Source organism: Maylandia zebra, linkage group LG8 (genome assembly GCF_041146795.1).
Source record: "Maylandia zebra isolate NMK-2024a linkage group LG8, Mzebra_GT3a, whole genome shotgun sequence".
In the NCBI taxonomy this organism is placed as follows: Eukaryota; Metazoa; Chordata; class Actinopteri; order Cichliformes; family Cichlidae; genus Maylandia; species Maylandia zebra.
The window spans coordinates 21,194,925-21,210,947 of NC_135174.1; the positions used below are offsets into that span (position 1 = coordinate 21,194,925).

The window sequence follows — 16,023 nt, forward strand, 5'->3', positions numbered from 1 at the left end:
GAAAGGCTGAAGTTTCTCAATTGATTTCTTTCTATTAAATGCATCAGAACAGCTAGACCCATAAAAGAGAATCTAACTGAATTATTATTGTGTGGACGTGCAGAAGCTTTGTATGACAGCAATAGCTTTCCACTGCTAAACAGTATCTCAGTATAAGACAATTTCTATTAAAAGCAAACATAATATAGCATGAGCTCTAAATATGTCGTCATGTAGAGCCTCTGAATGGAGTCTGGAGCTGCTTTCTCCCCGGTTAATCACCTCTTGACTCTCATGATGGATGCAGATTGATAAATACCATAATTATCTTGGAAGTCATGTATTTTCAAGTAATGTAGGCCGAGCATACACTCAAATACAAAGAACCCAACAAATGGTTGCCTCATATACAGTAATTTAGGTCCTTATTTGACCACTATATGTTACACTTTGTGCTTTTAATGGCCCTACAGGTTAACAAAAAGATTGCTATATGTCATATTACTGACTAGCTGCTACCTATCTTCTTGTCTCTCTTTCCTTCTGCATGTCTTTTGCCTGTTCATAGCAGAGAGGGGATAATCACCAAGTTGCTGTGCAATGAGAAGTGTCACAAGCCCGTTTTGTCACTTGCAGCCCAGCTGCCATGCATTACTCAGACTATAGGTGGCTCTGATTCGAGGCCATAATTGCCCTGCCTCCGAATAATTGAAAGAGGGGAGGAGGTACATCCCAGAGGTGTCAGGATGGGAGAAAGATGGATGCTGCGGTGTTCAACTCTGTCAGGTTGGAAGATATAAGGGGCTGGGAGGACATGATGAGAGTCTCACAGGGCGCCTTTTTCACCTGCTCAGACAAACGCATAGACACACATGTTGTTGATGATCGACCACTAGCAAAATTATTTCTGACGCGGTGGTTCTCAAACGGGCACCGGCACATGTGTTTCCCATGTATCCTTATTGTAGCTCCATGTGTTTGTATTCCATGGCAGGCAGTGTCGCCTTGCCTGCCAATTGTTAACAGATTTGGTGTAGAAACTTATGCATGGAGAGTATCTGTGCAGGCGTGCAAATCTGTGGATCTGAAATGATTAAAAACCCACTGGCTCTTTGGAAAATATTAACTGTGACTGTGTGCATGTGTGTGACACGTACGGCTGTGTGAACACGCAGACTAAATGAGACTCAAAAAGTGTACGCTCAGATGTGGCGTATGCTGCAGACACCAGACTGGAGTAAATATTTACTACCAATTATGCTCTTGGTTTCAAGGCCTCACCAGAGTGTGACGGCAGCTTCTAAATGCTATAAACACTGGAGACATCAAGTCCTATGCTAAATTTGAGCTACTCTGATATGTTATGACCAGAATGTTTTTAAGAGGATTATCAATAATCGCTTCTGATCTCACTCTGTGTTATTTTTAACTAATATGTAGCAGATAAAAGCTCTTATTTTTAGGTAGGGCACTCTAATGGCATTGCTTTAGGGTCAGGCATAGAAACGGCCACGTCTCAGTCAGCAGGATATTTTGGCCTCAACCTGGCAACCAGCTATAACTCTCTTCCCCTGGCAATGGGTAACAGGGTTTTCTCTTTGCTATTTTGCTAAGTACACAATGCCTTATGCATTTATACGTAACAGGATAAACAAGTGCAAGCTTTTTCACACAGCTTGGATCTCTGTAGGAGATGATACATTTGTTCACATAGAGGTAGAAGGCTGACACTGCGGAGTGGAGCCAGCGGGTCCCCAAGGTCATTACCGCTACCACGGCATCTGAGCGCCTTGGGAAAGGAGGCACAAACTGATTAATGACAATGCTAGGAACACAAGAGGGGAGAAACCCACTCTGCAAAGAGAGCAGTGCTGCAGAGCTAGAGTTGTTACTGTAAAATGGTGCTATAGATAGTGTGAGATACCGCAGAGTGTGTCAAAGTACTGAACTGCATCTTATAATCTCTTAAACTTGATGGACGCTTAATGCATTCAGTGCTGAATGGTTTGTAATTATAGCCAGTGTCTCAAACGTGCATTCTTTCTAATGGTCAGCCAGGGGTTGCAAAGAGAAGGCACATTGGACTGAAGTCTGATAAAATTACCTCAGGAAACACCTCCTTGATGTATTTATGGTCACAATTCATAGTTAGGATTAACATTTAATACAAAATTGTGTTGATTTTGTAAATTATGGTCACATTTACAGTAAAGAAGGTTATGTTTAAGGGTGAGCCTACCATGTGATTGACAGTTGTTCCTGTATGAGCCTGCAGTATGCCTTGCTTTTTCAGTTTGAGTCACCTGTTTCTTGTGACATGTGTTCACAAATACAAGATGACGCCAGTCAGCTGAAGCTTAAAAGAGGACTTGGGCAATGTCATGATGGCTACACTCATCTTTTATATACAGTGACAGTGAGCAACCAAGCTGGACTTATCTTATCTTGATACCTTTAGCACACTGTGCTAATATAAACCAGAAATCATTCCATGTCCTTGATTGACTAGAGACTCTTTGAAGTGCATTTTGTTACTCTGCACTGCTTGTTACTCCTAAACTAATAACATTAATATAAATGGCTTTATCTTTACTTGTCTCTGGTTGCACTGAACCTAGTTGGTGTAATTTAGACCAGTGATTCCAAAAGTGTGACTCGGGGCCCCCTTGTGGGCCACAGTAACAATAGAAATTCAGTTTGAAATTGATCAAGTATGTATAGTTACATATTCAAGGTAATTTATTCATTTATATAAAAAGTAAATTAAAGCTGGTAATCTTGCAAGGAACTCTATCTCGGATGGAGTGAAGATGTAAGATTGGGTGGGTCCCTTGTGGATTTTCTGGATTTTAGATGTGCTGCAACACTTGCAACTTTAGACTGTCATACTTTAAGGACCAGTAGTGTGGTGAATGGCTTTACCATTTTCCCTTTTTCATGCTGTTATACTTCAGTTTTGACACATGTTCAACTTTTAATTGACTTAGAATCTGTAGCTGATCAAGGAATCAGATAAACGTATGGTTTATCATAAGTTCCGTATAGAACAGAACTTAAATTTACACCCAGTAAATGAAACTTTTTCCCCCAGTTTTCTAATTTTCATTAGCCTTCATTAGACCTCTACTGACTGATACCTGACCTCATTAAAATGCTATTAATTTGCATTTTAGCACACATGAAAGGTGATTCTAGTTAGAATCAGAATATTTTCATTTACTACTGAATGATCCTGCCCTCTTCTACCACATAAACATCATTTTAGCAATTTTCAACCATTGTTATGTGGTTGCCAGGCAATGTGGCGGCATACTAATATATCAGATATCATAATATTCAAGTTTTGTGGGTGTAAATGAGATTTTATTGCCATGAAATGAAAATGCGATATGATAAATGACAATGCAGTGTTTTTATAACATGACACAGTAGTAGGTGGTTGCTAGGCAACATGATGTTATAATATCTGCTATGGATAAGAACCTTCAAGTGCCTAAGATGTACCTTTGTGCCAGATTTGGTTGCTTAACTCCTGATCATGTTGGAGTCTTGAGAAAACTGACAGAGATTTTGTGTATTTTAGTAAGACTTGCAGGCAAATATGTAAATCAGTGTCTAGACTTTAACGTTAAATAAATATGAAACAGAAATAAAAGTGCCCATAACCAGGGGTCATGAATTGTGTCTGGGCATGTTAAATGTTAAAACTCTCTCTTACACTTTTTACTAAAAGGCACTTTTCTTTATGAAACAAAACGCTGGATTGACATCAGCTTTTCAGTTTTTCATTTAGTGCCTCTGTGCAGGATTTTCTTTTCTTTAAAAAAAAAAATGAAGCGTACATGTGCAACATCCAACAGGTGCCACGCTGGTGGCAGCATTGCTGATCAGGTTGCCATGGAAACACAATTTGAACAACACCTTTATACATATTGGAACAAACTGGTGGTATAATAACTGAAATCTTATACCGGATTCTAATGGGTCAAAAATGGAGAAGACCGGGCTCCTGCAGTTTCATTTTAAACATTTGCATGGAGTAAATCGTGAAGCAGTCAGAGTTTAAAACCTTGTATGTTGTCTTGAAATCAAAGAGAAGCAGAAGTTTTAAAAAAAACATTGAAAACCTTGTGTAACTAGGTTACATTGCGCGAGAAACCTCTGCACATCTGTGTGCACAGATGGACACTCCAGCACCATTTCCTCTGTCAATGCTGTGAATGTAGTGCACTGTCCTTTAAATAGCTAACCCAGCTCAGGTTTATACACTGCAGCTCCCCAGTGACTGAGACCACAGAGACAGCGAGACGTGTCACAGGCCGACTTACTCAAATAGAAAGTGTCAACTTGTTGACCGTGTTTTCTGGTCAAAACTGGTTGATTTAACACTTGCATTCTGCACATTTAGGGGCTTTATGACGTTCTATAAGTTAGGTACCCAAACACCATAACATTTTATTGCATTTCGCCAAAAGCTGGGTTGTCACTACAGAATAAACATTTTAGGAAATGATTAAAATTGATAGAGCAGCTGAACTATTCTAGGTTTCAGTCCACAAACACCGCGAAACATAATCATACAACTTGCAATATCACCGTTTATTTTCACACCTATTCCTTTTTTCTGCACCTTTCTGCCCCGATGGCAAAATATTACAGTAAAAACTTTACACAGACACAGAACTAACCACAGCATGTCACACAGGACAGGTCTTGCAGCTTTCTGGATGAATAGTGTTTGTTGAGTTCTGTTGTGGTACTACCGCAAAAGAGCAGCCGAAAAAAGAAAATGCACAAAGTCACCTGATCACTTTTATTCTTGTAACAACCACAATTTAAGTGTGTTGGCACTGCCACCTGCTAACCACGTCTGTATTAGTGATGTTTTTTTACCACAATAACACATGCACAGAGCAAAAACCCAAAGCGCATTATTCTGCAGATATGCATATAATTTACTTATTTTATTATCATCCAGCACAGAGCTCTACTGATTTCTAAATTCCAGAATTTATTATAAGAAAGTATCACCTACTTATATTTATGGTCGTATTTATTGTGTAAATGAGTACATTCAGTATAAATATTTTGATATTTTGTGACACAGGTTAATATTCTAGTAGGAAGTTTGAGAAGATTTCTTTTAAGTGTGAAGTCATAGATAGCAGAGTGTTGGCTTTAAGTGGGTATTGTACACTGATGCAGACACGTACAAAAGCAGCTGTGGACACCAGGGACAAGGCGACATTCCTGTAACAATACCTGAAGGGCTTTCTTACTTTGCATTGTAAAATAAAATCTCAGTGTACAAGTGCACTTGGTCAGAAGAAAACACCATCGGGCTGTCAAATGTCCACATGGATGTTGAAAATTGTGTTAGTTGGACTCAACTGGTGGATGTAGATTTTTAAATTTTTTATCTACATGCTTACTTACATTTAGTCCGAGCTGCACTATGTCTAATAACTGTATTCAAGCTTGAAGACGTTTCATGTATTTTGTGTCAAAATTCTGGTAAAATTGCTGGATACAAAGTTTGATCTACTGTGTGGTGTTTGGTTATCAAATCTCTTGAAGTACAGGCTGGCTCGACACTAGCACCTGCACGACTGTGGTGTGCACAGTGTCTCTCCCGTTGTCTTTAGCTAAGCTAACCTTTGTGATAGAAGGTTAAATTAACTGACAGACATGAGATTGGTATTGATTGTTTAATTTTCTCCCAAAATGTAGTCTTAAATAGGGCATTTCTGAGTTATAAATAAGTTGATAATGTTTAAGTTTAGCAGGACTGTGCAGGAAGCAATGAAAAGAAGGCCTGAGATAACTTTTTTCCCCTTTTTAATAATCTGCCCTGCAGATTTTGGCTATAAAAAAAACTTGTGGCCTAAAGGGTAAACAGTCTGGCATTATTTTGCTCGAAGGACACAGTGTACCTCCCGCCTCTTCAGCCTGTCACATCACCCCTACACCCACAACCCATTCTCTGAATTCCCAAGCTGATGTATCTGAATGGACAGAGAGACTCTGTGCCCAGAGAAGCCACGTTCAGTAGAACTGACAGTCCCGAGAACACCGTTTCTGTCAAATGCAAGGACAGCCAATTTCTCTGTCTTATCTTCTAATTGTAACAAGCTTGTCTTTCTGACAGTTAAGATCCTAGGGCTAATTAGTGAGACAATGGAAGACCAGGGGTATCATTATGTCACTTCTGTGGTGTTTTTTTTTAAACCTAGACTGAAAGAATGGCAGAACATGGAGCACACCACAAGGAAAACACAATTCCACAGAGAGCAATAGCTCATCCTCCAAAACACAACTGTGTCAGGGAAAAACATTTATCAGACTACTGATTTGGGAATAGATTCACCATGACTCAGAATTCCCACATCGCCTTTTTACAAAGCCTCCCTGGTGACATGAATAGGGAAAATAATGCCGTGTCGCCACAAGATGTTTTTGCTTCACGCGATATTATCTCTACAGAGCTCTCCAGCTGTGGTCTGTAAACAACAGAATCTGTATCTTGTAGCCACGCATTATTAAGATGTGAACACAATCCAGCTATCACGTTCCCACGCCTTGTTAGCTCATAGCCAGGAGTCATTGATCTTGTTGCCTCACAACAATATTTTTTACCACTCATGTAACCAGGGGGCCTCCTTTTCATTTTTAGAGTTAGAATGAAGATCTTTATATTTGTGTGATTTGTCTTACTGATATCTGGGCATGTGTGCGTATGTTATGAAGTACGCTGGTTTTCAGAGGAAGCAGGGTATAATCAGTCAAATCAGTTGTGACTCACACAGTGCACACCACGTGCCAAAGGTCTCTGCTAACAGTTTCCATAGTGGTGACTTTTAGGTGAATCAGTTTTATGGTATTATGATAAAATGATTTCTTATATGGCAACGAACATATACAGGAAACAGTCAGGTCAAGTAAATCTATTTATAAGCACATTTAACTACACAGGTTGACCAAAGTGCTGTAGGCGAGGTTATTCAGACATATTGTGTCATAGCAATGGTTGTCATTTCCTCCTGAGATCCCAAGGCATTCTAAGACCAAATTAGATATGTAATCCCTCTAAAGAGTTTCCTGAAAAATCTCTAAAGAAATGTTGCTAGAAAGCCTTCAAAGCAGATGCCTGAACCAACTCAGCTGTGAAGTAATTCCTTCCTAACAGGATTTTTACGAGAAATGTCAAATTTGGGTCTTTTGTATTTAAGTTTGCCTAAAATCAAGTTGGTAAATTTATAGTTCTGTTAACACAAAATCTTGTTTAGCGTTTCCCTGCTCAGTTGTGGTAGAGAAAACGCAAAAAAGACATTTTTCCCTAAAGGACTTTGCTGTCTCAGATTGGCCTTAAATGCACTTAATTCCTGAAACAAGGATTGTGCCCACTAATATGTAGGCATGCTAAGGAAATAAGGTTCGGTTTTGACAGTGACTGTAAACTTCTTAATAGATTTAAAAAAAAAAAACAGCAACAAAAAAAACAAATTATTAGAAAAATCAAGAAAGTAGTGCGAGCTTAAAAATTTGATGTGATACTGATTTTTCCTGCTGTAACTTCTCTGTAAATTACATGTTCCATGTTCTCTTTAACTTACTCTCATATAGTGTGCCTCATATTAAACAATTTCCTGTAGTTGCACAAAACCACAGAAAGATACATGAGTTAGAGCCAGAAATCAGCCTTTGCACTCTGTCAAAGAATATGAGCAATGACATTATCTTTCCTGTCAGTGTCCACTAGCCCAGTCCACTATATGTAGCATTCATTTTTTTAAAAAGATGTGTGTGGTAAAGCAGCGCAGATAGGATAAATGGAATATACTAGAGTAAGCATAAAATGTGATTTATTTTTATAATATTATTATACATAGATATATATACATAATATATAGTAAGCATTTCTTTTTCCAGTATTCCAGCACATACACAGATGGTGCTTAACTAATATTGCATTGATTTATATTAGAAATCTCATCCTCTACTTTTATCACATCCCATCTACACAAGTTGTTCCTTTTCTATAGCTGATGCCTTCCATTCTGTAGCCCAGGATAAGCAAATATGCCACAGAGGTAACTCTATGCTTCGGTAACCTGGGTCATGCATGCCACTGAAATGAGTAGCTGTCTAGCTAGCCAAGACAATCCCCTTCCCCAAAGCTAGTTGGACATGTCTCCTATAATAAAATAAAGATGCCCCCCCTCCCCGAAGCTTCCATCTCCCATGACCTATTTTCTTTATGGCTAACGGTTGGTGGCTAGCTGCTGAGTGGTAAATGCACAAAGGACAATACACAGATGAGAGCACACAAAATGTGATTATAACTGTTTGACTAGGATCTGACCCTAACTAAAGGACAGCTGTTTTTTGCTGAGTTAGCTATCCAGAGTAATAGTCGGTAGTGTTATTAATAGTATAATAGTGTGAGAAATGTCCTCACAAAAAGAGAGGAAAGGAAGTTGGTGATCTCCTCAAAGATGCTAATGAGGTCAGACAGGAGACCACTGCACCGACAAGACGGGAAAAGCTGGAAAGCAGAAGCTGAACAGCATGTAGTCCCAAAGGAGTAGTTGAGTCACACAGGGGGTTGGAGGCAAAAACACGACAGGGTGACATCTCTGGAGATGATACAGGAGCCATGAACTGGGAGAAGCTTAGAAGAAGCAGCAACACTTAACCACAAGACACAGCCATAGGCCTGGCTGTGAGCACTCCGCTGGGTGTCCCTGCTGAGCCATCGTATACACAAACAGACAGAAGCAGGATACATAAAATTCAGTGCAGCCTGTGTAGAGGAAAGTCCCAAATGGTGCTGCAAATCTATTTCCACATCACAGATACACCAAGCCTACCCCAAGGATTCACACACTGTACAAACTCAACTCAATAACCTCCCCCCTCATCCGAGCCTGTGACATTTGCAGAGAAGACCTTAAAGAGGGGGATAAGAGCAAAGACAGAGCTGGAGAAACGGGGGTGGGGAGGGGCTCCTCCTCTTCCTCTTTTCTCATTAGAATTCTCTCATCAGTCTTCCCCACAGAGCAGGGGCTTGACATGTCAGGGTTTATTAATTGCTCCAGGAAATATTATTGACCTGGACCTTCTGCGCCTTCTCTCCCCACTGCGGTCGGTGTCTCTGCTCTGCTGCCTCCGCATTCCTTTGGTGTCCTGCCTGGACCCATTACAGGACACTGCGGCACAGCGTGGAGGCTTCAACACAGTGTCTTCATTGACTATGCACTTGGCCTGGGTTTTCTTTTCACTGCAGCTGCAAAGCTCCACCTCACACACACATACGCTCTCTCTCCCAGGCACACCTGCAGCCTTGGGGAGAGAAAGCGCACACTTCATTATGGTGTGATAGAAGCTCTGTGTTGGTGCCCTTTGCTGAAATTCCAACTTTTGGAATGCTTTGGTGAAAAAAAAAATCTTTTTAAAGGTGCAAACATCTCAAGGCTTATTGGTTTTTAAATCCCACCAGTAGTTTTTTTTTCTTTTTTCTTTCCTTTTTTTAAAAAGAGGTGCTTAAATCAGTCCGATGTGAATCCAGTCTGACTGCTCAAACATTAGAATCAATTAAATTATCTGGTTCCATCTACGAACGGCAAAAAGATAATTCAGTTGCGACTCTTGGATGTCACTGTACAAGGACAATCTGAAAATCTGTGTGTGTGTGCAAGTCTTGTATATTTGTGAATTTGAACAAACATTTGCGTTTGCGAGCAGTGAAGGTGACAAAAGGAAAAGTATCTAATGTTTTTTGTGAAACCTCTTGGTGTGCGTCGCTTGATTTCATGCCTCGTGATCGTACTCTCAACTTGGATAGGACATTCATTTATAGCTCAACGTCATATGACATCTAGTGCTTTTGCTGGCACACATGGGGTGTGACTGTGGGAGGTTTCTTTAACTTTAAAGCCCTATTCTTGGTATATCCTGGAATTGAATTGCATTGGAAACTGCCGAAGGAAAACAGTTGTTAAGACTACTAACTTCTTTCCTAATCTGAAAATACATTGATGAGTCGAAATGGTTGTAATAATTGTGCTGCCATAACCTTAACCATCATGTGAAACCCCTTTCATATGAAATTACTTTAAATGAAAGCTTTAAAGGATGTGTTTTTCCTTGGCCTGTGTATTACCTTTGGATGCTTTATTGCTGGATTTATTAAGGAACTATGTTATTTTTTTTTACCAGATTTAAAAAAAACAAAACAAAGAACAATAAAAAAAAAAAAAAACTGGTCTATTGTGCCACCATGTGGACATGTTTGGCATTACACTGGGGTTTTTATGACAGCACTAATGAATGACCAGGATATGAGTGTGTTGTTCCATTGTGTCCCAGCGAACTTTGCACCGATGAGCACATTCCTGAAAGCAACGGTCATGAATAAAGAAATGAGCCTCATATCAACCAACCATGGCTTTTGTTTCCTCTGAATAGTGATATTATCCAACTCCCACATCCACATGAATCTTGAGTTTGCAGGCATGTCTGGCACTAAATTTAATATCCGTCTTCATTTTGTTTTTCTGCAGTCACAATGGTTCTACTTTTGTTTGTCACGACAACAACAGCAAACAATTCCACAACAGTGAACAACAACAGTAATGACGGTAAGAGCACAAACAAGGTCACTTCTACCTTAATGTGTGAGACTGCACAGCACTCAACAATCTGTGACAGCGACCAGATCCCATCCCCACACACTGCACTCGGTGCTTTTCCATAAGATATAATTATAATGCATCTTCTGCAATGCAGGCATCAGCTTGATAATAGCCTTTTTTTCTTACACAGCCTTGTTATTACCAGATCACAGTGAACTTCAGGAACCCTGGACAGTAATTTAAGGCTTATTGTACATCTTTATAAACACAGATAATGGTCGGCTGTGTGGCTGTGACTCTTGGTTGAGTCGCCACTCTAAGAGTCTGTTGTTTTCTGATCGACACTCCAGGAGGATGAAATATGCTGATGCTTATCTCTATAGACAAAATACTGCTAGGGCCAGTTATTAAATCAGCTCTGTGGCCACAAGAGTTTACTGGAGGTGCTTTGCTTCATCAAGTATTTATGTGATGAGTTCATGTGATGCACACATGAATGCTGCAGAGCATTTGCGCACACAGGCACATATATTATCAGTCTTGCCCCCTCTTCCTGTTTCTTTGTTGGTGGTGTTACATGACCCCTGGCTGTGACTTTCCTTCTCCTTTAAACAGAAACCACAGGTAACCAATACATCATCTCCACTGTGCTGGTTGTGTTCCTGCTGGTGCTCATCATCGCACTGCTAGCCTGGTACTTCCTCAGGTAAAAACTCCCACCCTGCTGGGATTCAGTTACTTCACCTTATCCCTCTCCCTGCTCTTCACTCACTGGCTATTAGCCAGGCTCAGGGGCAGAGCTCCGGTGACAAACACTTCCTCCTTTAGTCATTAAGGCGGAGCCCCGTCAGGAAGTGCTGTAGGCTGACTCCCTCTCATGCTTCGAACAGAAAAGACTGTGACAGTAGAAGTAGGCAACTTAACAGAGTGAATAACAAATTCTGTACCGCATTCAGACTACAACTCTGTCTCTCCTTGACATCAGCTAATGAGAAAAAATAGCTTCTCAAGTTTCAGATGGTAGGTTGGATAGCTTTTTTTCCAAGGTTATCTTTTGGCAGATGTTATAATTTAACTACAATGAAGAACTTTGGTTAAACGAAAACAGCGTAGATGATTTTACCATGTCATCATCTTTTCTTGTGTTTTACATCGCGGTAACGTCTCTGTTCTTTTCCTTGCAGGTTAAAAAACCAGAGGAAAGCTGTAGTCACAACAGTTGACAAGAAGATACCAAATGGCATCCTGGAGGAACAAGGTAACACTGTGAGACACATTGTAGGTTGTAGAGTTAAAACGTGGTGCACAGAAACAGAAACTTAAAGTGAAAAACAGGCTAGAGATTAAGATATGCATCGAAAAGGAGCTGCAAAGAGGTTTTATATTTGTAACTGTATATGCAGGTTGTCCCACCATTGCCTTGTGGTTGTTTTAAACTTCCTGTGGTTGATGTGAAAAACAAAACGCTCTATTATCTTTACCACTTTGTATAGCTTTTTGACAGCGTATGTAAGATTAGTTTGGAACATTATTGGTACAAAGGGTAGTTCTTCTCTCTGAGCAGTTTTTGACAACTTGTAGCGACATCATAATAGTTTCATGTAAAGTACCACATGACAGGAGCTATCAGCTCTTACAGGAAACTCGCTGAACTCACTGAACATGTTTCAATCTTCTTTTGGAAGTATATTTTTGTCTAACGCTACAGAGGAATGTAGAGAGCATGTTGTATTCATCCAAATGGGAAATAGTATATCACTGAGCTAAGGGGAAACAAAATACACAACACACCCCAAATTTGTTGTTATATCTTGTTGACATCTTGCTGCCGATCACAATAATTTTAAACATGAAACGGTGTCATATTACAAAAGTATTTTATATGAAACTGAAACTTTCACTCGATAGGGAAGTGTAGTACTTAATTGCTTTTTAATTCTAAATTCTACACGATTTGAAAGATTGATTAATTAAAGTAATATGTCTGTATAATGAAACTATAAAATATACACTGTATTGCTTTTTTTTTTTTTTTTTTAAATTTTATCGCTTATTGTTGTCTACATTCATTATACACTCACTGGTCACTTTATTAGGTATACTTTGCTAGTCTTTGGCTGGACTTCCTGTTGCTTTTAGAATGCTTTAATTCTTCATTGATTAGATTCAGCAAGGTGCCAGAAGCATTTTGATTTTGGCACCTTGCTGATGGCATCATACAGTTGTTGTTGACTTTTTGGCTGATGTGAATCTCCTGTTTCTTACATGCCAAACGTTTGCAACAGAATTGGGATCAGGTGACTGTGGAGGCCATTTAAGTACCGTGAATTCATTGTTATGTTCAAGAAACCAGTTATAGATGATTTGGGCTTTGTGACATTGCATGTTATCCTACTGGAAGCAGCCATTGGAAGATGGGTACAGTGTGGTCATAAAGACATAAACATGGTCAGCAATAATATTCAGGCAGACTGTGGCTTTTAAACAGTGGTAATTGGTACTAAGGAGCCCAAACTGCACCAAGAAAATATCCCACACAGCTTTACCAACCTGAATTGTTGATATAAGGCAGTATGGATCCATGCTTGTTGTTTGTGTTTGTTGTTCATGCCGTTTATGCCATCTTGACCCTACCATCCAAATATCATTGAAGTCCAGACTCATCATCCTCCATTGTCCAAATTTGGTAAGACTGTGTGAATTGTAGTAACAGTTTCCTGTTCTTAGCTGGCAGGAGTGACACTGTATATGATCTTTTGCTGCTGTAGTCTAGCTGCTTCAAGGTTCGACATTTTGTACGTTCAGACGTGATCTTCTGTGTACTTTGGTTGTAACAAGTGGTTCAGTTACTGTTGTTTTTCTATAAGCTTGAAATAATCAAGCCATTCTCCACTGACCTCTTAAATAAATGAGACATTTTACTCCAGAGAACTGCTGCTCAATGGATAATTTCTCCTATTTTGGACCATTATCTGTAAACCCTAGAGATGGTTGTGAGGGAAAAGACCAGCCCATCTGGCACTAGTAACCATGACACGTTCAAAATCTCAGAAATCACCTTTCTGATGCTCTTCCTGAATTTCAGAAGATTGTCTTAAGGATTTCTACATGCCTAAATGCACTGAGTTGCAGCCATGGGATTGGCTGATTAGATATTTGTTAATAAGCAGTTCAACAGGTGTACCTAACAAAGTGGCCTCTGAGTGTATATACATACAAGTTTTTTATTTGTACACAGTACATCTATGAGGATTACATTATCACAATGAATGAAATGCAATGCTTGATCACAGTGCTGTGTTGTCCTCTGTACATGTCTGTGTTACAAGTGATGTGATGTGTGTGTTATGTTTTAGAGCTTGGACACAGTACTGAGTCGTTATACACCATTATACCACCAGGTCAAGTATACAGGGTGGCAGTATCAGGAACCTTTTACTAACCCTCTCTCAGTACTTTTCCAGTCTGTATTTTGCAAATTGTGACGCTAACAGAATGCCTTGCCAGTGCGCTGGCAAACCTGTGGGATGGTGTAAATGGGTTCTCCCTGGGGTTCCTTTTGGGTTTTTTGGGTTTTAATGTCTGATGTGTGGTGATCATCCAGTACTTGCACTCTGTTTCCTGTTTAGCAAACACGCACCAGCATCACATATGGGTGAAAAGCAGTTTGGTCATGATTTTGTTTTTTGATTCATTGTAAAGCAGTTCAGTAAACTAATTCAGTGATTCCCAACCAGATATGCTTCAGTCCCAAGGTGCGCTATTGTAGACTGAACTAGTCTAGTCTTTTACTAAATAGCGTCAGACAGTCTTCAGAATATGTAATGCTATTTAATAGGCTAGAATAGTGTAAACAGCTAAAAGGAGTGGATAAATGGTCATAATACCACAAAGAAGTAGACAAATTGTTGAAATTACAGCTGAAAATAACGTTAGCAAGAGCTGAAATGCATGGCTAATAATTAAGCTGTCAACATAGTCAGCTAAAGGCAGCTAACAGATACACATTCAAGATGTCAGCTAAAAGGAGCTAGTATACCATTGAAATTATGGAAGTAACACTAGCAAATAAGTGCTTTAGCTATTTAAAGTGTTTAAGTAACTACAGCATGTGTCTAAAAGTAGCTAATAGACAGTCAAAATAGTTAGCCAATGAGATCTGATAAAATAAAGTATTAGCTATTAGTTAAACCAATGATTTGCCTAAAATTACTGATAAAATTAGAGTGGTAATCATACGGTGAACTGTAGAAAAAAACATATGAAACTAGTATATTGCATAATATTATATAGGTTGTGCAAAGTAACCCCCTAAAGTGAAATCAGTAATTGAGATATGATTCCCTTGCCACATGACAAAAAGGTTGGGAACCACTTTTCTAAATAAACCAAATCAAATGTTTTGCATTGAATTACATTCAACTACTCATTTAACATAGCTAAATATCACAGTGACACCAATTTGATTTATTAATAGCAGACAACTTTTAAATACTAAGCTGAATGATGCTAATGTAAATTTTATTTGAACACAACAAATAATTTAATGGCAAAATATTAAAACCAAACAAAGAAATCAGCTTAGGTTGGGTGATAAACCCACTGTCTCTTCTCCCCACAGAGCAACAGACGGTGGTTCTTCTGCCCAGATCCTCTTCTGCCTCCAAGACATACTTGCCCATCCCAGTTGACCACCTAGAGGAGGAATACAGGCTCCGCTCAGCTGATGATGGCAAGCTGTTCAGGGAGGAGTACAATGTAAGCCGCCCCACTTCTATTTTTTTTTTTTTTCCTGGAAGTTAGATTAGCGGTAGTTAACGGTAGTCACAAAGCAGTTTTGTGTGGTTTAAACAATCAGAGTGATGCTTACATCAGGCATGTGAGGCAGGGCTATTATGTGCATTCATGTGCATTTGTAGGTCTGTTGAAATATTGGTTCACTTTTTTCCTTTTTTAAACACACTGCAAGTGCCTCCCCACCTCTAATTCTATGCATGATTTACCAGTGAAATTTAGTTACTTACATTTTAAACCTTCACGCAGTGTTACTCAGTAACACTGTGTGAAATGATTTACAATGGTCAAACTTCGTCATATCTGTGTTGTGGCAACAAAACTATCACAAACTATCCAAAACTGGACTGAAAGGGTTTTCCCATAACTGTAATGTTCTCCATGTTCATATGTGAGCAAGAGTTCAAAACCATGACTTACATGTGTATTTTTGTTCAGGGAAAACTACGGGAGCTTTATTTATTGCACCTCCCATGACACATAACTGATCTGATACTGGTCTGATACATATACCCACACAGATGGAAAAAATACCCCTTCGTCTATATGTGTCTATGATTTAGAATTTGTGTCAAAATAAAGAGTATGATTCATGCTTTATGTTAACACATTGAAG

At 39.3% G+C, this 16,023-nt stretch overlaps 1 protein-coding gene across 6 annotated transcripts in view; it reads left to right on the forward strand.

Moving 5' to 3' along the window:
- ptprea (protein tyrosine phosphatase receptor type Ea) overlaps positions 1–16,023 on the forward strand; it is a 61,441-nt gene that overhangs the window by 33,615 nt on the left and 11,803 nt on the right. For 3 of the 6 annotated variants that reach the window (XM_004561166.5, XM_076887591.1, XM_012921866.5), the window contains exons 3-7: positions 10,542–10,619; positions 11,229–11,319; positions 11,798–11,871; positions 13,970–14,014; positions 15,235–15,371. In XM_004561166.5, coding sequence (XP_004561223.1) covers positions 10,547–10,619; positions 11,229–11,319; positions 11,798–11,871; positions 13,970–14,014; positions 15,235–15,371 — 420 coding nt within the window. In that variant the 5' untranslated portion in view covers positions 10,542–10,546. Of the gene's footprint in view, positions 1–10,541; positions 10,620–11,228; positions 11,320–11,484; positions 11,634–11,797; positions 11,872–13,969; positions 14,015–15,234; positions 15,372–16,023 lie in introns of those variants that run through there. The other 3 variants (XM_004561167.6, XM_004561168.6, XM_004561169.6) reach the window with 3 other exon arrangements.